Source organism: Nicotiana sylvestris, chromosome 1 (genome assembly GCF_000393655.2).
Source record: "Nicotiana sylvestris chromosome 1, ASM39365v2, whole genome shotgun sequence".
Taxonomy (NCBI): Eukaryota; Viridiplantae; Streptophyta; class Magnoliopsida; order Solanales; family Solanaceae; genus Nicotiana; species Nicotiana sylvestris.
In genome coordinates, this window is record NC_091057.1 from 119555529 (window position 1) to 119579407 (window position 23879).

Below are 23879 nucleotides of genomic sequence, written 5' to 3' on the forward strand. Positions count from 1 at the left end.
CCAAAAGGGTAAGACAAAAATCCACATATTAAAAAAACAAGACCTTGGACTTATAAAAAAGCAACGCAAATTAATAAAGAGTATAACAGAAACTCGAAAGAATTACGTTAAAACGAAAACTTTATAATATTGAGTTAAAACTAAGTATGAACTTAGTCTTAAACTGATTGTCATTTTAAAAGACCCGAAAAGGCCTGGGGACATGCTGTTACCAAAAACATAACCCCCAAATGGGACCAGGGGTAATACCACCACACATTCCACCAAAAAGGAAAAAAAGGAGTCAAACTTCACAAATAAACTTTCACTCTGGAGAAGGTTCAGAAGAAGAGTTCAAGACATCATCAGCAACAGAAGGCTCGATTTGGTCTGAAGGAGCTAGGACATCCACCGCACCAGGATCAACTTCAACACTTTCGGGAGTATCAACCATATATGAAGAAAAGCTTTGGCTTTGCTGAGTTTTTTCTATTGTTTCCTTCATCTTGGCTAACTCAACATCCAAGTTAAAACCTTCCTTACTTCCATAAGAGTATCATGGCGCGTGTTCAAAATAGCCCAACTTACTTCAACAACAGCCTTGTCCTCAAGAGCCTCGTAGTCTATTTCCCAATGGTCAATTTCACTCTTGAGCTCCTCCCTCTCAGCCAAAACAGCATCATAAGAAGACTGTAAAGGGGTAAGTGAACTCTCCAAAAACTTAACCTTGTTAGAAAACACTCGGAGATCTTCTTGGGTCTGCGTGAGCATTTGAACAAGCTCACCACTATAAACCTCTTTCTCATTTAGCAAAGCCTTACGGCCTCTGATCTCTTCAGTAGCTTTGGAGAGTTGTTCAGCAAAAGAAGACTCGAGGAGGTTCTTATCCTTTCCCGCCTAGTTGGAAGAAGCTTTTTCAACTGCTAATTCCGATGCAATAGCTATCTGCTACTACTCTAAGGTACATTTGTTTTCTTCTAAAACTTCCACCTCAAGCTGAAGACTTTCATACTATTCTTTCCAATTGTCTGCCTCAATTTGGTAATCATGCATCAATTGCTCTACATGGGAAACCCTTTTCATCATCTCCGTACCGATGATATTGATCTACACAAAAAAAGGGAGTAAGAATCTCAGCAAAAGGAGAATGGAATAGAGCATGAAAAAAAATTAATACCTTTAGTGATGATTGCACGATATCATTCATCCAAGTCAAAGAACTATGGCTTTCTAGCTTGGACTTTTCAACTGGACCAATCAAGGGTTTCAACCATACGTCAGCTCGACCTAACTTCTTCAGAAGACTACCATCGACAAGAACTTCAATGGTGATTTGCTTCATCACTCTACTTCCACTTGAAGAACCAACTTCAGTTCGAGAAATAGTAGCAGTGGGGACTGTAGAGGAAGTTATGATGGCTTGAGGCAGAGTAGAAACAACAGTAGTAAGAACATGCAAAGAGTGTTCCACTGAAATAGATACGGGGAAAAAGGCAAGAGGTGCTTCCTCAGACACTAAGTCAAAACCTTCATTATCAAACCCACGTGAAAAAAGTTGTTCATTAGAGTCACGAGCTGCCATGGGAGTTTCTTCATCAGAACTCACTAAAGTGGCTTCAACAGGCTCGGTCATAGGTACAGAACGAGGAGGAGTAACTTCGTTATCCGAAATGACGCGTCTTCTAGCCCGCGGCCTTCTAACCAAAGAACTTCCATCTCGTTCCTCTTCCTCCTCAGAATCCTGGGGCGTGTTAGCTTTCCTTTTCGATGAAGAACTCAAGATTATCTCCTGAGCTCTTGCCAAAGAAAGTCTAGAAGTTGCGATTGAATCGGCACTTACACCACGAATAGGAAACCCTAATAAAAAGAAGCGCCAAATACATTCTAAAGAAAGAGTGAATAAAAATAGAAGGAAAAGAATAAAGTTTTTACCATGAGTCTTAACCTTCCAACCAAACCTGTTTGAAAGGTATTTCCAAGATCTAACTTCCATCGGAGTAATGGTCAACAATTTCTCTACCCAACTACAGAAATTGGGAATCTCTTCAACAATCCCCATGGCTGCTGAAAAAAGAAAAGTGAAACAGTCACAGGAAAAACAAACCCTTTCTAAAAAAAGAATGTGGAAAAAGAGAAGAAAGAAAGTTGTAAAGAAAACTTACGTGCAAAATTCCACTTTTCAGGGAATGGTATATTTTCTTCACCTACTAACCCTACTGTAGGAGCAGCAACAAATATGGCGTACCAACCACGGTCCTTGTCATTCCTAGGGCTGACTAAAACCCTCTTACTCCTCGCCACCAAAGTAAAGATCTCATGTCGGAACAACTTAGGGGAGTAGAGATGGATCAGATGAAAAAAGGTGAAAGGAAGTTGAGCCAAATTAGTCAAGTACCTTAAACATGCAACAAGCTTCCACACAATAGGGCCAATTTGTCCTAAACAAACATTGAAAAAATGACAGAACTCGATAATAACATGATCAATGGGGGGTCTAAAATTCAGTGTAAAGGGATACGTATACTCGAAAGAAAAGTCAGCCTTGAAGGATGTGATCTTTTGATTTGCATTAGGAATTACAATTGGGAAGTCAAATTTCCAATGGCAATCTCTATAGACAACAGAGATCAAACCTTCAATAATCTAAGAAGAGTAAACATCAACACGATCAAGAGGGGACATAGAAGAAACCTGATTCCTAATCGATTCTCTATCAGTATAAAAAGAAAGTTCAGAAGGGGATAATTTCATCTACTATGGGTTCACGGACTGGTTCATTAGAGTCCCTACTTCTGGCAGAAGATCTATGTGGAAGAGAACCCCTAATTCTAGAAGAAGAAAGAGAAGTAGAACTAGGTAGAGACAAAGAAGCACCTCGAATGGATGTTGATCCTAAACTACGTAACTTACCTCCTCTCCTGCTCCTAGTTGGAGCAAGAGGAATGTTACGCCCCAAACATGGGGAGGCATGGCTGGCACCCGGTGACGTAGTGGCCCGAGCGAACCACTCTATAACTCATTTATTCCTTTTGTAATTATCATGGGTCAACATGGCCACAACTCATAATGTACAATTGCAAGTGGAAAATACTGTATCACTGAATTATTTTTCTTAAAATATGAATACACGTTGGCCGTCAAGGCCTCTGACATACTGTACAAACTGAACCTCTGTCTATAAAGCCTCTAAGATTAGCTGACATCAAATGGTATAGGGTACCGGCCTACCCATAAGTCTGTAGCAAAACTCTGATACAATGACTCATAGACTCGGCTGCACTCCGAATGAGGTGGAGTCTTACCGATCCTTCGCTGAATGCTAATATCGTCTACTATGAGGGCTCGTCAAACTGATTATCTATACTTGTAAATCTGGATAGCTCTGTAAATCATGAAATATTTATAATGTCATGAACATGCGTATAAATGTCATATGATGCATAGGTCTGTACGTAGATAATATCATCAAGCCTCTAAGGGCATCTCATCATATCATCTCGGCTTCTGTGGGCAAATCATCAACGTATACTAGTTGATCAGGTGGTTATGCGTATATAACGCCGTAACCTTTTTCCCATATCCCATATACATATGTTTACATATATACACGTATATAACATCATCTGGTGTCACTGTGGGCAAAATCATTAACGTACACCAGCTAATCAGGTGGTGGTGCGTATATAACGCTATAACCTTTCCCATATCCCATATACATATATATACATATATATACGCATATATAATGCCGTCTGAGTTGTGTTGCACATGTATAAATGAATGCAATGCATAATGAAGTAAATCAATATGATCTCTTGGAATATTATGAGACCCATGAATAGACAATATGGTAGTAGGACATATGGGTAATTAGGAACATAGGCAACCATAGTACTTTTAAGAATAGAATCATTTCTGAAATTTACGTGTTTGCTTGTTTCGTTTATATCATATGGATCGAGCCAAAAAGGAAAGAAGGGATAATCTTAACCTGAGCTCAGAATTCATCTTTACCTAATCCTTTTGCAGCCAATAGAAAGAGCTTCTGTTTGGTAGCCACTATTAGAAACACATTAATTTGTGACTGAAATTTCTGATTGAAAATAAAGTAGTCGCTAATGGGACTACTTTTGCGACTGTTGTAGTCGGAAACAGATCTGAATTTTTATTACCTTTTCTAAAAAGGAAATTAGACTATTATTCCGACGAAAGCAGTGTGAAAATAGCGGGCCAATTTTCCGCCTTCACTTTTGCGATCGATTCGATCAGAGAATAAAAAGTCAAAAATATTAGTTGACCAAAAAAGCTACTGCGTCGGTGGCTAACTTAAAATTAAAATGGTAAAAGAATATTTAAGTGGATTTGCGACCACGATAGTCACAAATCTAAATATAATATTTTAGGCCAAAACCCTATTTCCCCAATTTGTGCGCGCCCTATTTCCCCAATTTCCCTCCTCTCTCTCTCTTTCGATATCTTTCATTCCATCTCAGCGGCTGACAGAGGCAAACGGGCGGACGAGGCAAAGGCTGACAGTGGCAAACCTAGAAAAAGCAAAGCTTCCACCATACCTGTGCTTGAAATTCTTTTCAACCGAGCAAAAGAGTATAGCATGTGCCTTTTAATTTCATCACCCATATTTTGTATGAAGTTTTCTTCCTTATTTAAGGTGAACTTTTGAAGCATTATTTCTCTGTTTTCTCTTCAACATTAACATACATAATTAGTGGAATAAATGTGTGAATTTGATTTTGCTTCTTTCAACCGGCTCTGTACTCGGATTTTCTCTGAATTTCCAGAAAATTCACAGTATCTGTGAGTTAAAAACTTAAAGCGTTTGATCTTATCTGTTGCAAATTCACAGTATGAAATGCGCTATTTTCTCTGAATTACCAAATCATTCTGTAATTGCAAAACCTTCACAATTTGAACTTCTGAACTTCAATATCTTGTATAGCGTTGAATCTTAAATCTCAAGATTCAACCCTAGACCTTACAATGAGTTTAACTGTTTAAGTTGACACAAAATTCTGAAACTTATTCAAAACATTAAGTATAAGATTGTAAGACACTTTGACTGGAAAAAGAAAAAACTAAATTAGAGAGAGCCAGAATATTATTGTTCAAGTGTACATTTAACCATCGAAACTAATTATTTCAACTATAATTAAACTGGAGTTGTATCTAATCTCTCACGGGTAACTGGGAAAGCTTCTCTTTGCAACTGACTGTTGAGAGGAAAGCAAATATTTCCGAGCTTCCAACAAAGTTTTTAAATACAGTGGTGGAAAAGAAAATATGATACGCTTTCTTTAGAATCGTTTCATACTTCATAGTAGTAAATACTAGTGATGATAATGACAGGCTTAGCTTATTACATGTCTAAAATAATTAAAATATTATACATATAAACATACAAACCTACTTCAAACGTTTCTTATTAAAGTTTGAACTCGACTTTACAGATTATCATTTCAGAAAGATAAAAGAACAAACAAAAGATTTAATATGCGTCCTCCATTTTATAATGAGAGTAGCTTGTATAGGTTCTTTTTTAACCAAAGCAATGAATTGCTTGATAAGATATCTTTAGATTCTGACATAAGGACTAGAAAATTAAATAGATAAAAATCAAGGTCCTACTATTTGCAGATAATATTGTGTTAACTGACAAAACTGCACGGGGGTCAACCAAAAGTAACTATGGAGAAACACTATACAGAGCAAGAATTTTTTTGTACAAGTACAAGTAAAACAAAATATATGCACAAGTTTAACCCCCATAAGAAGAATTACGCTGAAGTGAGATAAAATGAAACTATGGGTGATTTCTCGTGTTGCATGTATCTTCTAATACTGTTCATCAAATGTTGTTACTTACTGCAAAAATCTCACCAAGGAATAGAATCCAGGTTTGAGGACCATGAATTATCATACAACTAATTTCTTTTTCTTTTTTTTTCTTTCTCTTTCATTTGAATAGCTTCCGTGCACTCTTGAATGCACATGATAGTATACAATAGTCTTTTTTTTAAAAAAAAACTGATAGTATACAATGGTGACTGCATCCTAGAACAAAGAAAAGAAAGGACATATTAAGTAATTCATTCATGTTCCAGAACAGTAAATTCGATATTGTAATGTTAACCCATACTCATGTTACAAGTACTATTGTTGTTTTATCCGGCAAGATTATTTACCAAAGCTCTTACGTCTATTACTTGCTAGATTGCTACTCTATCTCTTTGTTTACAGTCACAATTTAACAGTGAAGTTCATACATAACTTTTTTTTTCTTTTTTTCTGTTTGACATGCTGATTATTGAAAAAAATAATCTAATTATAAGGACCATTGCTTTTAAAGCTGCCACAAGACCAGCTTATCAAAAGAAAAAAGAAAAACCATGAAATGAAAGTCTTTTTAGGTTACTGGAATATCATAGCCAAGTCTTAGGAAGCCAATCAACCAAATTAGATAAAATAGTTTAATAGGCATAAGAGATCATAGTTTAATTATGGCACCTCCCTTAGTGATACTAGCCTTGTGTCGAATGTTCTTGTATTCCAGAAAAACAATAACTTATGATGGAATATAACATCCTATACAAGGAAGTAGAGAATTATGTTAACCAAGGGGAATACTATCAGCAACGACAAAGAAAAGAGAATAATGGAGTTGCTTCACCGTTTGCTTCAGAATGAGCGAACAATAGATCGTTAACCTCCTCCGAAGATGGTATCTATTTATCATGTTACCTAGAGCCTTGTGCATACAAGAACAATTAAACATTTACATATTCATCTGAAGACCCCTAATGAGATAGATATACACTTTAACATATTTTATGTTGCCACCTATACTAATGAATTAAAGAGTCATTCAATTGAAAGGGAGGGTCTGACACGTGGGGTGGGATGAGGAAAGTTTAATTTTTATCCACTTATTAGGTAATTAGGTAATGTCATGTTACCCGATAATTAATCAATTACCCACATAATTAAGAATTATTTCAAATTACTTAAAATTCTATTTATTTTTAATACACTTTATATATCCTACTATTATGGTCATATGGTACCACATAAAATAAATACATACACTATTATTTTTGTAATGACCCGATTGGTCGTTTTGCTTTTTAGAACCCCGTCCCCTTAAATAAAACTTCTCGCGCTTGCTTTACCTAATTTACGACCTGCGAGAATGGTTGGTTCGGGATTTGAAAGAGTTTGGGTTGAAATATGCTCATTTGATTCCTTAAGATTTTCTTAAAAGGCTAAATTTGACTTTGGTCAACATTTTTAGCAAACGGACCCGGATTCGTGTTTTGACGGTCCGGAGGGTCCGTGGGTGTCATGACCCCAAACCGGACCCGATCGTGATGGCACCTCTCGTGAAGACAAGGCCAGCCAACACAATTACCAAATTCATTTTCAATAATTTTAATAAGTCTGTTTAAGTCATTTATAAGAAATTAATCCCAAAGAAAAGGTGAATAATACCATTTGCGGGATAGACATAGCCCGACATCGAAGTGTCACAAGTCACGAGCATTTACTAAGGTCTAAATACAACTGAAAACCTGAAATGTACGAAATATAGTCTAATGAAATCAAGATGGAGGAAAGCAGTGCTGCGAATGTCGGGCAGCCACCTTGTTAAACTCTGATGACTCTGCCTCTGAGCAACCAATACCTGCTACCGAATCAAGGAATGTGAGTACTCTGACTCAGCGAGTAATAATAATAAATGAAAGCTGAGCAGTAAGAAAACAGGTAAACCACGTCATAATGCTACAACAAATGCAGTACATTTCCAAAACAGTACAGAAATCATTTACTTCGTAAATCAAGCTTAGTTTCAGTAAAAACTTATAAAAACAGCTTTCAATAGTTTCAAACGAGTGATAAAACAGTGAGCAAAATGACATAAATATAAATAGCCTCTCGGGCAAAAACATGTAATATAAACCGCCCCTCGGGCTACCTCACAACCACTCGCAATTAGCCACTCGGGCATAACATAAATCAAGAACCACCCCTCGGGCAAACATGGATCAAGAACAACCCCTCGGGCAATATCACATATCACACTAGGTACCCTCGCTCACTGGGGGTGTACAAACTCCTGGAGGGGGCCCTTACGGCCCAAACGCAATATCAAGCCACCTCGTGGCATCATCACTATGCCATCGGCCTCATATCAATCAAGCCACCTCGTGGCGTACATTTCTCAGGCCCTCGACCTCATAATCATAATCGGTGTTTCAATCTCAGGTCCTCGGCCTCATAATCATAATCAGTGTTTCCTCACAACATAGCCGTCTGCCTTACTCAGTCAGAATCACAAAAGCCACTCTGGCAACAATAAAACATGATGTTCAGCCCAAAATATCATTTAAAACTCATTTAAGTATTAAAACAGAGTAAACATGGCTGAGTTTAGAAAACAATATAATATAGCATGACTGAGTACATATATAAAATAAAGTGAGACAGTAAGGAAATACCAGTAAAAACAAATCCCCGAAGGGTTCAAATTGTTGGTACAAGGCCCAAATATGGCATTCAGCCCAAATCATGATGATAGCAAATAGATTTCAGTCAAATACTCAGTAAAATAGTCATTTGAGACGGACTAAGTCATAATCCCCAATAGTGCACGACCCCACGCTCGTCATCAAGCGTGTGCATTACCTCAATATAGCACAACGATGTGAAATCCGGGGTTTCATACCCTCAGGACAACATTTACAATCATTACTCACCTCGAACTAGCCCGAAAAGCTACTCTACAACACGCTTGCCTTTCGACCCAACTTCTGAGTACTCTAAATCTACCAAGTTCAGATTTTTATCATCAAATTATTCTAAATGAATGAATTCCAATTGAAAAATATCGATTTTAAACACAAACTCGAAATCAGTCAAAACCTAACCCCCGGGCCCGCATCCTGGAACTGGACAATCTTTATACCAAAATGTTCTTCATCATCTCACGAGTCCGTACATATAAAGAACTCGAAAATTGGAGTTCGTTTGACCCCTCAAATCATCCCTAGAAGGTCTCATAATCTCAAGCCCTAACTCCACATTTTTCTACTAATTTTCATGTCTAAATACATGTAAGATCACATATTTAACTCAAAAATAAGAAGAAATCACTTACCTAGTGTTGCTTGGTGAAAATCCCTCCTTGAGCTCTCCAAAATCGTCAAAGCCAAATGAAAGGAATGAAAGAAATGGGCTAAAACTCGTGTTTAAAACAATCTGCACTGGCTTCATCGAGTTGTACCTTGCGCTGTGCAGGTTGTACATCCTCTCACCATTCTCCCCTGTTGTACACCTTCTGTTAAAACGCCCATAACCCCTTGTGGAAATATCCAAATGACAAAATATTTGAATATTTAAAAACTAGACTCGAAGATCTTTCATTTGATAGGTTGTACACCATATAACTCTTTATATATTCAGAGATATGAGCTTCTAAAGTGCATCAGAAATCTATCAAAATTGCTCCACTAGCCATCTTCGATCCATCATAACATTCTGATGGAATGTCCAAATCATGAATGGTTTATATTTGTGAAAACTAGAATGCAAGAGCTACAACTTTCATGTTTTGCAATTTTTCTGATTCTTTATAGATTGCAATATATGAGCTTCCAAACTGGACTCCTCGCACCAGAAACTTTCTGGTGCACAGCTGAAGCTAAAAGAAATCTGCAACTTTTCCAAAGATGAAATAGTCCGTTTAACCACTCAAAACTCACCCGAGGCCAGTGGGACCTCAACCAAACATGCCAACATATCCCATAATATCATTCAAACTTGTTCCAACCTTCGGAACGCTCAAAATAACATCACAATACCAAATTCACATCGGATTCAAGCCTAAGAATTTTAAAATCTTCTAAATTACTCTTTTGATAAAAAAACTCAACCAAACCACGTCCGAATGAAATGAAATTTTGCACACTACATCCCAAATGACACAACGGAACTACTGCAACTCTCGGAATTCCTTTCCGACCCCTATATCAAAATCTCACCTATCAAACGGAAATCGCCAAAAATATAAACTTCGCCAATTCAAGCCTAAATCTACTACGAACTTCCAAAACTCCTTCCGATCACACTCCTAAGTCATAAATCACCTTCCGAAGCTAAACGAACCATCGGAACTCACATCCGAGCCCTCTAACACATAAGTCAATATCCGGTTGACTTTTCCAACATAAGCTTCCTTAAAAGAGACTAAGTGTCTCAAACCTTTCCAAAATTATTCCGGAATGACTTCAAATTTTGCACACAAGTCACATTCGATATTAGGGACCTACTCCAACTTCCGTAATCGGAATCCGACCCCGATATCAAAAAGTCAACTCTCGGTCAAACTTTTCAAAAACCTTCAAATTTCTAACTTTAGCCAAATGACTCCAAAATGACCCACAGACCTCTGTATTCACTTCCGTTCGCGCTCCCAATACCAGAATCACCATACGGAGCTATTCCCAGACTTGGAATCCCAAACGAACATCGATAACACTGATATACACTTCAACCCAAACTTATGAAATTCTTTCAAAAATGCCAACTTCCACAATAGGTGCCGAAACGTTCTCTGGTCTTCCAAAATCTGATCCGAACATATGCGCAAGTCCGAAATCATCATACGAACCTGCTGGAACCTTAGAATCCTGATTCCGAGGTCGTTCACTCAAAAATTCAATCTTAGTCAATTATTTCAACTTAAAGTTTCCGAAATGAGAATTCTTTCTTTAAATCAACTCCGAATTTTCCGGAATTCAATTCCAACCACGTGTACAAGTCATAATACCTGAAGTGAAGCTGCTCATGGCCTCAAACTATTGAACAACGCGCTAGAGCTCAAAACGACCGGTCGGTCGTTACATTCTCTCCCACTTAAATATACGTTCGTCCTCGAACGTGCTAAGAACTGCTCTAGAGTTATCTGAAATCACTGTTTAATACCTCGTGCACCCGCCCGCGCTACCACAACCCAGTTGAGTACACTTGCTCGAACAATTCTGAAGATATCCTCTTTTATTTAGGAAGATGGGCCTTAGAACCAGGTTTTCAACATCTGATATCCTCTTTTATTTAGGAAGATGGGCCTTAGAACCAGGTTTTCAACATCCGATATCCTCTGCCAGGCATGTTTCCAATATATAAACACCTTATCAACTACCACACGATGTGCCAAAACATGACTGCATACATTTGCTGAATTAGGACCATGCACCGCATAATTCATCATCTAACCACAATGACACTCCCTAATCTTTAATAGCCAAAATTCCACGAATTTGATGCTCTCAATACACCTTATGATATATATATATATATATATATATATATATATATATATATATATATCCTACTATAATGCTGGCGATACCACCACAACGGAGGAGATGTGTAGAAATTTCTAACCAACTACAGAGCTAACCAAACATTGAATCTTCCTCTTGACTAAAATCATTATCTCATTACGAACCAAATAATGGTAATTGTCCTGTAATATACTTATACATAGTCTTATCGCACCGATCCCTAATACCATAATTTCGTCTCGCCCAGTATGAACTGCTCAGGCAATAAGTCACCCCAGGCATGACCAACAGTCTCACATGATGCCACAACGCGCCAATAGGCCTCAACTCAAACATGATGCATAAGGAAATGACTCAGGAAGGCACTACTCAACTCACTCAACTAACATGGATTTTCTTAGAAAATAGGAAGCAAAACACAAGAAAAATAAATATAGGAGCCTTACTCAACATCAACCTGTTGTGGCGTGCAACCCAATACAAATAACATACCCGTGGTGGCGTGCCACCCAATCCCATCATAAAATTCACATAAGGAGATATACACAGAGCTAAATTTCTCACCATTACAATTTACCAAATATCGGTCACAAGCACGCTAAGCGCATAATACCATCCTGGGGAGACCAATAAAGCCATACGCTACAAAACTCAAGCACAACTGAGGTGCGATATATATACTCTGAATCTCAAGAGCTCTCCTTCTCACATAACATCATCACTACACAGAGACTCAACACATAGGGATCTATTGAGCCGTTTCACAACTCACACAGCACAATCATAATATACATAAATTTGACGACGACAGAACAACATCTGATATTCCAATACCCCTCCTTGAAGAGCGCTATACTGAAATGAACACATCTGACTCACATGGGGCTTATAAGTCTGTTTAAATCCTTTCACACACTTCAAGCCGATTCCGCTCACACTGAACTAGGCTAATAGCTTTACCTGGGTCCATAATAACCCACTTCCTCTTATAACATACAAGGATAACTATCCTAGCCGGTACAAACACATAAGAACTTCATATCCCTTCCGAGCCACAAGTAACTATATACTCAACTAACCAGGAACTTTCCATTGATCCCATCTAGAAGAAAATCACTACACATCTCATGCTCCTCACGCTCGTATAAAACACGTATCTCTAACCGTGGCAGAGACCATCAAGAACTCTCCAAACTCTATTTGCACAAACTAAACTGTCAGGACTGAATCCTTCTAACTCAACCAAGCTACGCATGTTACTAAAACTCAAGATTATTGTCACGAAACACCTGTAGAAACTCTTTACCTCATAAGCACCCAAAGAACTCATCACATCATTTCACATGCCGAGCCGACCTACTATAAAGCTACCTCATCTATACAAGTTCCTCTGAAGTTACCTTCGACTTGATACTTATTCCTGCTATCACATCACAATCCTCGACCCGCACTCACTACACGAGACCCAAGCATAAAGCCACACCATCTAAGGCTCATAAGTCGATGAATACTTCCTTAAATGTTCCCAAAAGCACCACGTTCAAAATACTTATCCCGACGAGACTTCTTGCAAAACCGGAACCATTACCTTCCTAACCCTGATATATATAGAATCCCATAATTGATATAGAAATGACACAAGTCTTGACACCCTCCAATGCAACCCTCAATTTCTAGCTGAATCATACACTTGAAAATTTCCAATTTTTACATGTACAATCTCGAACACATTCGAACCATTCTCGAGAGTCATTCACTCTACTCAAACTGCAATTAGCCTGATCAAACGAACCGAACAACCTGCCTCATTAGCACTCCTACACCGCAGAGTGTAGCCTCACCTTAATGCAATCAGGCAACTTCCTGTCCTATGCACCGAGCATCCTTTACCAACAACATCTCAAGACATTCCGTGATTCTCACACCTATGAAGCATACTATAACCTTTGTCCAAAAAATTTCCTTTACTCGAGCCACCCTCGGTCTCATTCTCCGTAGGCCATAACTGATTCTCCTGTACGCCTCAAACTGGAACCAACATAGCACATAACCGTGCAATCAACTAAGCAATAGTAGACTCCCCCACTTGGCTCAAGGCCATAGACCAAAACATACCATAACTCATAATGCATATACTCTATTACTGCCATAATACCATAGTGAAATTAAACTCAGTCCTTCATACGCACATGAAACACAGACCATTTAGTACTTTAAATCTTCTGCAAATCTCGCATTCATCCACGTAACAGACATGCCTACTCTCTTAAGCAATTCAGACTCAATTGTAACACATATCTTCCACTGGTAATAGAGATCTCCCAAATAAATGACATAAGGATCACACAAACTTCAGAACAATCCGCAGGAGATAACCCACCTGCTTCGCCTCAAACTGGTATCTTTCTTTACCCTTCCATAATCATAACTATTACACAATCACTTAGTCTTCCTGGGTCTGAACCCATATCACAACATGAAATCTACTTCACTTCCCAACCATAAAATAAGAAAAGATTCTTCACACTCCCATAACTCGAGGCTATACATCAAATCAAGATGGAAATCAAGCACCTAATAGTTCTTTCTACCCTTAAGTAACTCTTTTTGCCACATTCGAACAATCTGAACACATCTCGCAGTCACATCATACTCATCACGTATCTATCCAGTCATCACTTCCCTTGATAGGGACACTATCGAACATATAAATCCAGATACACGTGCTCACACGATCAGCACCTCGGTGCTCAAGGTGCAAGCAAAATCCGGCCTCAAGTCCTCTAGACTGGCCCAACCTCAACGCACAAAAAATCACATCTCGCCCTCGATTAGAGAATAACAAGCCATCGATGCACATCTGATACTGAGCCCTCATGTGCGCATACGAACACGTGAAAGGAATTTCAAGAGTTACATTTCAAGCTGAATCACTGAAACACGATAAGAATTCAAGAATGTGGAAGTTTTCCTAAAGGTTTCGCAGCCTCTCGAAGATAAGTACGGACGTCTCCATACCGATCCACAAGACTCTACTAAACATGCTCATGACTCGTGAGACCTATGTAACCTAGGCTCTGATACCAACTTGTCACGACCCCAAACCGGACCCGGTCGTGATGGCGCCTCTCGTGAAGACAAGTCCAGCCGACACAATTACCAAATTCATTTTCGACAATTTTAATAAGTCCGTTTAAGTCATTTATAAGAAATTAATCCCAAAGAAAAGGTGAATAATATCATTTGCGGAATAGACATAGCCCAACATCAAAGTGTCACAAGTCACGAGCATCTACTAAGGTCTAAATACAACTAAAAACCTGAAATATATGAAATATAGTCTAATGAAATCAAGAGGGAGGAAAGCAGTGCTGCGAACGTCGGGCAACCACCTTGCTAAACTCCGATGACTCAGCCTTTGAGCAACCAATACCCGCTACGGGGTTCAGAAATACCTGAATCTGCACACAAGGTGCATGGAGTAATGTGAGTACTCCGACTCAGCGAGTAATAATAATAAATGAAAGCTGAGCAGTAAGAAAACACGTAAACCACGTCATAATGCTACAGCAAATGCAGTACATTTCCAAAACAGTACAGAAATTATTTACTTCTTAAGTCAAGCCCAGTTTCAGTAAAACCTTATAAAAACAGCTTTCAATAGTTTCAAACGAGTGATAAAAGAGTGAGCAAAATGACAGAAATGTAATAGCCTCTCGGGCAAAAACATGTACTATAAACCGCCCCTCGAGCATAATATCAATAGAACCAGCCCCTCGGGCTACCTTACAATCACCCGCAATCAGCCCCACGGACAAAACATAAATCAAGAACCTCCCCTCGGGAAAACATGGATCAAGAACAACCCATCGGGCAATATCACATATCACACTAGGTACCCTCGCTCACTAGGGGTGTACAGACTCCTGGAGGGGCCCCTTACGGCCCAAACGCAATATCAAGCCACCTCGTGGTATTATCACTAGGCCCTCGGCCTCATATCAATCAACCCACCTCGTGGCGTACATATTTCAGGCCCTTAGCCTCATAATCATAATCGGTGTTTCAATCTCAGGCCCTCGGCCTCATAATCATAATCAGTGTTTCCTCACAACATAGCCCTCGGCCTTACTCAGTCACAATCACATAAACCATTCGGGCAACAATAAAATATGATGCTCAGCCCAAAATATCATTTAAAACTCATTTAAGTATTAAACCAGAGTAAACATGGCTGAGTTTAGAAAACGGTATAATATAGTATGACTGAGTTCAAATATAAAATAAATCGAGACATTGAGAAAATACCAAAAAAACAAATCCCTAAAGGGTTCAAATTGTTGGCACAAGGCCCAAATATGGCATTCAGCCCAAATTGTGATGATAGCAAATAGATTTTCGTCAAATACTCGGTAAATAGTCATTCGAGACGAACTAAGTCATAATATCCAACAGTGCACGACCTCACACTCGTCATCAAGCATGTGTGTAATCTCAATATAGCACAACGATGTGAAATCCGAGGTTTCATATCCTCAGGACAACATTTACAATCATTACTCACCTCGAACTAGCCCAAAAAGCTACTCTGCAACACGCTTGCCTCTCGACCCAACTTCCGAGTGATCCAAATCTACCAATTTCAGATTTTTATCATCAAATTATTCTAAATGAATAAATTCCAATTGAAAATATCGATTTTAAACACAAAATCCGAAACCAGTCAAAACCCGACCCCCGGGCCCGTGTCCCGGAACTGGACAAACTTTATACCAAAATGTTCTTCATCATCTCACGAGTCCGTACATATGAAGAACTCAAAAGTCGGAGTTCATTTGACCCCTCAAATCATCCCTAGAAGGTCTCATAATCTCAAGCCCTAACTCCACCTTTTTCTACTGATTTTCATGTCTAAATCCATGAAAGATCACATATTTAACTCAAAAATAGGAAGAAATCACTTACCTAGTGTTTCTTGGTGAAAATCCCTCTTTGATCTCTCCTAAATCGTCCAAATCAAATGAAAGAAATGAAAGAAATGCGCTAAACAATCTGCCCAGGCTTCATCGAGTTGTACCTTGCGCTGTGCAGGTTGTACATCCTCTTACCATTTTCCCCTGTTCTACACCTTCTGTTAAAACACCCATAACCCCTTGTGGAAATTTCCAAATGACAAACGGCTTGAAGATTTAGAAACTAGACTTGAAGATCTTCCATTTGATAGGTTGTACACTATATAACTCTTTATATATTCAGAGATATGAGCTTCTAAAGTGCATTAGAAAATTCTGTCGAAATTGCTCCACCAGCCATCTTCGATCCATCATAACTTTCTGATGGAATATCCAAATCATGAATGGTTTATTCTGGAAACTAGAATGCAAGGGGTACAACTTTCATGTTTTGCAATTTTTCAGATTCCTTATAGATTGCAAGAATGAGCTTCCAAATTGGACTCCTCGCACTAGAAATTTTCTGGTGCACAGCTGAAGCTAAAAAAATCTGCAACTTTTCCAAAGATGAAATAGTCCGTTTAACTACCCAAAACTCACCGAGGCCAGTGGGACCTCAACCAAACATGCCAACATATCCCATAGCATCATTCAAACTTGTTCCAACCTTCGGAACGCTCAAAACAACATCACAACACCAAATTCGCATCAGATTCAAGCCTAAGAATTTCAAAATCTTCTAAATTATTCTTTTGATCAAAAACCCAACCAAACCAGCCCGAATGACATGAAATTTTTCACACACATCCCAAATGATACAACGATTCTATTGCAACTCTCGGAATTTCATTCCGACCCTTATATCAAAATCTCACCTATCAACCGGAAAACGCCAAAAATATCAACTTCGCCAATTCAAGCCTAAATCTACTACGAACCTCCAAAATTCCTTCCGATCACGCTCCTAAGTCATAAATCACCTCCCGAAGCTAACCAAACCATCGGAACTCACATCCGATCCCTCAAACACATAAGTCAACATCCAGTTGACTTTTCCAATTTAAGCTTCCTTAAAAGAGACTAAGTGTTTCAAACCTTATCAAAATCATTCTGGAATGACTTCAAATTTTGCACACAAGTCACATTCGATATTATGCACCAACTCCAACTTCCGGAATCAAAATCTGACCCCGATATCAAAAAGTCAACACTCGGTCAAATTTCTCAAAAACCTTCAAATTTCTAACTTTAGCCGAATGATTCCAAAATGACCCATGGACCTCCGAATTCACTTCCGTTCACGCTCCCAATACCAGAATCACCATACGGAGCTATTCCCAAACTCGGAATACCAAACGGATATCGATAATACTGATATGCACTTCAACCCAAACTTATGAAATTCTTTCAAAAATGTCAACTTCCACAATAGGTGCCGAAACGTTCCCAAGTCTTCCAAAATCCGATCCGGACATATGGCCAAGTCCGAAATTATCATACAAACCTGCTGGAATCTTCGAATTCCAATTCCGAGGTCGTTCTCTCAAAAATGCAATCTTAGTCAATTCTTTCAACTTAAAGATTCTGAAATGAGAATTCTTTCTCCAAATCAACTCTGAATTTCCCGGAATTCAATTCCAACCATGCGTACAAGTCATATTACTTGAAGTGAAGCTGCTCATGGCCTCAAACTATTTAACGACGCGTTAGAGCTCAAAACGACCGGTTGGGTCGTTACATTGGGAAAATATGGGACCTAGGCGTATACCCGGAATCGAATTTCGAGGTCCCTAGCCCGAGTAATGAATTTTTATTAGAAATAATTAAATTGAAATTCTAAGGATTTAATGAAAAGGAATAATGCTTAATCATGTTGGTATCGGGCCCATATGTTGGTTTCGGAGCCCGGTACAGGTCTAGTATAATATTTTAGTCATGTTTGTAAAATTTGGTGAGAAACGGGACTAAGTTTACGTGATTCGGGCGTTCGGTTGTAAGGATAGGAATTTCGATATTCTTAAGGATTTCATGCGTTTTGGTGTTAAATCCATGGTTTTAAGTATTATTTTGGCTATTTGATCGCTCGAGCAAGTTTGTACAATGTTGTTGGACTTGTGTGAGTGTTCGAAGTGGATCAGGCCGTACGACCTCGGCATTATTTGTGCATGCTTTACTCGTTATTTTTCTTCTATGACTTGAGTTTATTATTTGTCCTTTAATGGGAGTTGTCAGCTGTGACATTATCTAGGAGAGGACATATTAGTCCTTGCTATACCCTACTAATTAATTGTTTTATCCATGTTCATTATAATTTCTCTCTCCTATTGTTTGACCCTAGTAAGTGTCAAGTCGACTTCTCGTCTCTACTTCTTCGAGATTAGACATGATACTTACTGGGTACATATTGTTTATGTACTCATACTACACTTCTGTACTTAATTGTATATGATCTAAGGCAGGTACATCTGGCTATCAAACTGGTGCGCATCCTTGAGCATAGTTTGAGACTTCCACGGTGAGCTGCCCCTTCTTGTGCCGATCAGCAGGTTGATGGAGTCTCTCTTTATTTATTTTTGCTGTCTATTCTATTTCGGACAGTAGGATGGATTTATTCTTTTGACTAGTTGCCCACAACTTGTGACACCAGGTCTTGGCATACACATTAGTAGACATTTCTTTTGGGTTGTATAATTATTATAGGATGTTGCATATTATCGCCTATTTTTAATTGCAAATTAAGAAAATGTTGTAACTCTTTGGGGTGAGTAAAATAAGAATTTACTAATACTTCCGCGTTGGCTTGCCTGACAACGGTGTTGGGAGCTATCTAGACCTATTATGGAAATGGGTCGTGACAATATGGTATCAGAGCACTAGGTTTGCGTAGGTTTCACAAGTCATGGGCAAACCCAATAGAGTCTTGCGGATCGGTACAGAGACGTTTGTATTTATCTTCGAGAGGCTATAGGGTGTTAGGAAAACTACTCTTTATTCATTTTCTATCGTGCAGTGGTTGGTATACTAAATTTCCCTCTTCTATTCTCTCACAGATTGTGAGGACATGCACAGCTGATGTTCCAGACCCGGGAGGAGCTGCTCCCCCCGTTGCTAGAGGCCAAGGCAGAGGCCGGGGGAGGGCACCAGCCCAAGGTAAGGGACGAGGGCGTCCCAGTGTTATCTCAGTAGTACCACAAGCAGATCCTGCGGGAGATCCTATCATTGAGGAGCAGGGTGAGGTGCCCGCAGCTGAGCCTAGCCCGACAGACTTTATGACAGCAGCGGGCTTCCAAGAGGTCATGGGTCGTATGCTACGGTTCATGGATTCCATGACTCAGGCTGGTTTATTTCCAGCGTATCCAGCTACCTCACAGGTAGAAGGGGGAGCACAGACACATACTACTCAGGCTCTTGGACATGTAGCTGTAGTGTATCAGACTCCGCGTGCACTACCCGCGGATGAGGCCTAGCCAGCAGCTATAGTGGTGCCCCATCCCAGACCAGTTGCCGATGCCGACCAGTAAAAGTTGTTGGATAGATAGACCAGACCCTCATGTCTTCGAGGGTGAGCATCATGAGGATGCCCAGGACTTCATAGATAGGTGCAGGGATAGACTGCACAACATGAGGATATTGGAGTCGCATGGGGTTGACTTTACTACTTTTCAGCTCGAGGACAGGGCCCGTAGATGGTGGTGGTCCTATGTTCATGGCAGGCCAGCAGGTTCTCCTCCCCTCACTTGGGGTTAGTTCACACAGTTATTCTTGGATAAGTATAGTCCACCCTCTGAGAGGGAAGAGCTGCGGTATCAGTTTGAGCATCTTGAGCAGGGTCAAATGTCTGTGACCGATTATGAGGCAAGGTTTTCTAAGTTGTCTCGCCATGCACTCATGATACTTCCCACAGATGCAGAGAGAGTGCGGAGATTTGTTGCGGGGTTGCACCCCACTATTCGAGCTAGCATGGCTCGAGAGGTGGAGATGGGTACTAAGTATCAGCTAGTGGTAGAGATTGCTCGCAGGATTGAGGGATATCACCAGAGGGGTAGAGAGCAGATTCAGCAGGACAAGAGGGCCTGGTTTTCGGGGGAGTTCAGAGGTGCCCCAACTAGGGTTAGAGGTCACTTCGGGAGGGGTCAGCCCAACAGACCTCCGTATTCAGCACCACTACCACCTCCCCGAGGTGCTCCAATGAGACCTTATTTCAGTGCGATGCCGAAGAGTTTTTACCGGCCACCAGCTATTCAGGGGTCCGCCGGCAGGTATTCTGGTTATTAGGGTTCTTCCAATGCTCATTTTAGTGCTATGCCAGAGAGTTCATATCGCCCACCAACCATTCAAGGCTCTTCTAGTGGGTATTCGGGTCAGCAGGCTCAGACTTCGGGGCAACAGGCTATGGTACCGAGAGGGTGCTACGAGTGTGAAGATCTGGGTCACATGAAAAGGACCTACCCCAGACTTCGGGGCAAGGCAGTACAGTAGGGTTAGCAGCTCATGATTCCAGCATCGGTTGCCCAGCCTCCAAAAGGCGGGGGACAGATAGGTAGAGGCCGTCTTAGATATGGAGGCCAGGCAGGGAGAGGTCAGTCAGCTACTGCTCAGTCAGGTGGAGGCCAGCCAGTCGGCACTCCATCCAGATTCTATGCCCTTCCGGCTAGGCCAGATGCATTGGCCTCAGATACCGTCATCACAGGTATTATTTCCGTCGGCGGTAGAGATGCTTTGGTATTATTTGATCCAGGGTCTACTTATTCATATGTATCATCTCTATTTTCTCGTTTCTTGGTTGTTTCTCCTGAGCCTTTGGGCACTCCTGTTCATGTGTCCATTCTTGTGGGCAATTTTGTGGTTATGGATCGGATCTACGGGTCATGTGTAGTCACATTCTGTGCTTTTGAGACTAGAACAGACCTCTTGTTGCTCGATATGATCGATTTTGAGGTCATCCTGGGCATGGATTGGTTATCTCCATATCACGCCGTCCTAGATTGCTATGCCAAGAATGTTTCATTAGCAATGCCAGGGTTACCGAGGTTGGAGTGGAAGGGTTCCACAGTTGATACATCTAGTCGGGTTATTTCTTTCCTGAAGGCTCGCTATATGGTCGAGAAGGAGTGTTTGGCTTATCTAGCTTATGTTCGGGACACCACCGCAGAGTCTCTGGCGATTGATTCGGTCTCAGTAGTTCGGGAGTTCGCCAATGTATTTCCTTTCGATCTTCCGGGCATGCCATTGGATCGTGATATTGATTTCTGTATTGACTTGGCTCCAAGCACCCAGCCTATATCTATCCCACCGTACCAAATGGCTCCAAAGGAGTTGAAGGAGTAGCTTGAGGAGTTGTTAGCAAAGGGGTTTGTTAGATCCAGTGTATCGCCTTGGGGTACACCAGTGTTATTTGTGAAGAAGAATGATGGGACTATGCGGATGTGTATTAATTACCGCCAGTTGAACAAAGTCACCATCAAGAACAAGTATCCATTTCCTCGTATCGATGACTTGTTTGACCGGTTGTAGGGTGCGGGTGTTTTCTAAGATCGACTTGAGGTCAGGGTATCATCAGCTGAAGATTTGGAACTCGGATGTTCTAAAGACTGCATTTCGGACTAGATATGGCCATTATGAGTTTTTGGTGATGTCATTTGGCTTGACTAATGCCCCAGCAACATTTATGGACTTGATGAGCAGGGTATTCAGGCCTTATATTGATTCATTTGTCATCGTCTTCATTGATGACATCTTGATATACTCCCGTAGCCTGGGGGAGCACAAACAGCATTTGAGAGTAGTGCTTCAGACCTTACGAGAGCAGAAGCTATATGCTAAGTTCTCCAAGTGTGAGTTTTGGCTAGAGTCAGTGGCATTCTTGGGGTATATTGTGTCAGGAGAGGGTATTAAGGTGGATCCCAAGAAGATTGAGGTAGTTCAGAGTTGGCCATGTCCTACCTCAGTGACCAAGATCAGAAGTTTCCTGGGGTTAGCAGGTTATTACAGACGATTCGTGCAGGGATTTTCATCTATTGCATCACCTCTAACTAGATTGACCCAGAAGGGTGCTCCTTTCCATTGGTCCGATGATTGTGAGGCGAGCTTTCAGAAGCTCAAGACAGCCTTGACTACAGCACCGGTTCTTGTGTTGCCTTCCGATTCAAGGATGTATACGGTATATTGCGATGCTTCGCACATTGGATTAGGATGTGTATTGATGCAAGAGGGGCGAGTTATTGCGTATTCTTCGCGTCAGCTGAAGATCCATGAGAAGCATTATCCTATGCACAATTTGGAGTTGGCTGCGATTGTTCATGCTCTCAAGATATAGAGGCATTATCTGTACTGGGAATCATGTGAGGTTTATACCGATCAACGCAGCTTACAACACTTGTTCAAGTAGAGGGATCTCAATTTGAGGTAGCGTAGATGGCTTGAGTTGCTGAAGGATTATGACATCACCATTATTTATCATCTGGGCAAGGCAAATGTTGTCGCAGATGCCTTAAGCAGGAAAACAGAGAGTATGGGTAGCTTGGCATTCATTCCAGCAGAGGAGAGGCCACTAGCTTTGGACATTCAGTCCTTAGCTAACAGACTTGTGAGGTTGGATATTTTAGAGCCTAGCCGAGTTCTTGCATGTGTTGTTGCTCAATCTTCATTATTGGGGCAGATCAAGGCCCGGTAGTTCGATGATCCACATTTGGCGCCCGGACCTTGCAGAAGTTTGATGTAGTATAGGTCATCGTGGATAGGTTGACCAAGTTGGCACACTTTATACCGGTTGTGACTACTTACACTTCAGAGAGGCTGGCTCAAATTTACATTCGGGAGATAGTCCGATTGCACGGTGTGCCTATTTCTATCATATCAGATAGAGGCTCGCAGTTTACTTCTCATTTCTGGAGAGTTGTTCAGGGTGAGTTGGGGACTTGCATGGAGCTTAGCAAAGCATTTCATCCACAGACAAACGGGAGTCGGAGCAGACAATTCAGATCTTGGAGGACATGCTTAGAGCAAGTGTGATTGACTTTGGAGGATAGTGGGATCAGTTCTTGCCTTTGGCAGAGTTTGCTTACAACAACAGCTATCAGTCCAGCATTGAGATGGCTCCATCTGAGGCCTTATACGGTCGGTAGTGTCGTTCTCTTATCGGATGGTTTGAACCTGGTGAGGCTAAGTTATATGGTACAAATTTGGTGCAAAATGTCTTGGACAAGGTAAAGTTGATTCAGGAGAGGCTTCGCACAACTCAGTCCAGACAGAAGAGTTACGCAGATCAGAAGGCGCGCGATGTATCATTCATGGTTGGTGAAAAGGTCCTCTTCAAAGTCTCTCCAATGAAGGGTGTTATAAGTTCGGGAAGAAGGGCAAGATGAGCCCAAGGTTTATTAGCTCATTTGAGGTGTTGAGACAAGTTGGGGAGGTTGCTTACGAGCTTGCCTTACCCCCCAGTTTATCGGGTGTTCACCCAGTCTTTCACGTGTCCATGCTTCGGAGGTATCATGCCGACTTGTCCCATGTGTTGGACTTCAGTACTATTCAGTTGGATGAGAGCCTGAGTTACGAGGAGGAGCCAGTTGCCATTATTGATAGACAGGATCGC

The 23879-nt window shown here is 40.6% G+C and overlaps 1 protein-coding gene across 1 annotated transcript; it reads left to right on the forward strand.

Moving 5' to 3' along the window:
• The first annotated feature begins 20779 nt into the window (after positions 1-20779).
• Positions 20780-21616, forward strand: LOC138873978 (uncharacterized). Its single transcript, XM_070152477.1, has one exon. The coding sequence runs from the start codon at positions 20780-20782 to the stop codon at positions 21614-21616; it is 837 nt and encodes a 278-aa protein (XP_070008578.1).
• Positions 21617-23879: the final 2263 nt, after the last annotated feature.

Coding starts and splice junctions, on each gene's coding strand:
- LOC138873978 (XM_070152477.1), top strand. CDS start 20,780: ATGATTCCAGCATCGGTTGCCCAGCCTCCAAAAGGCGGGGGACAGATA.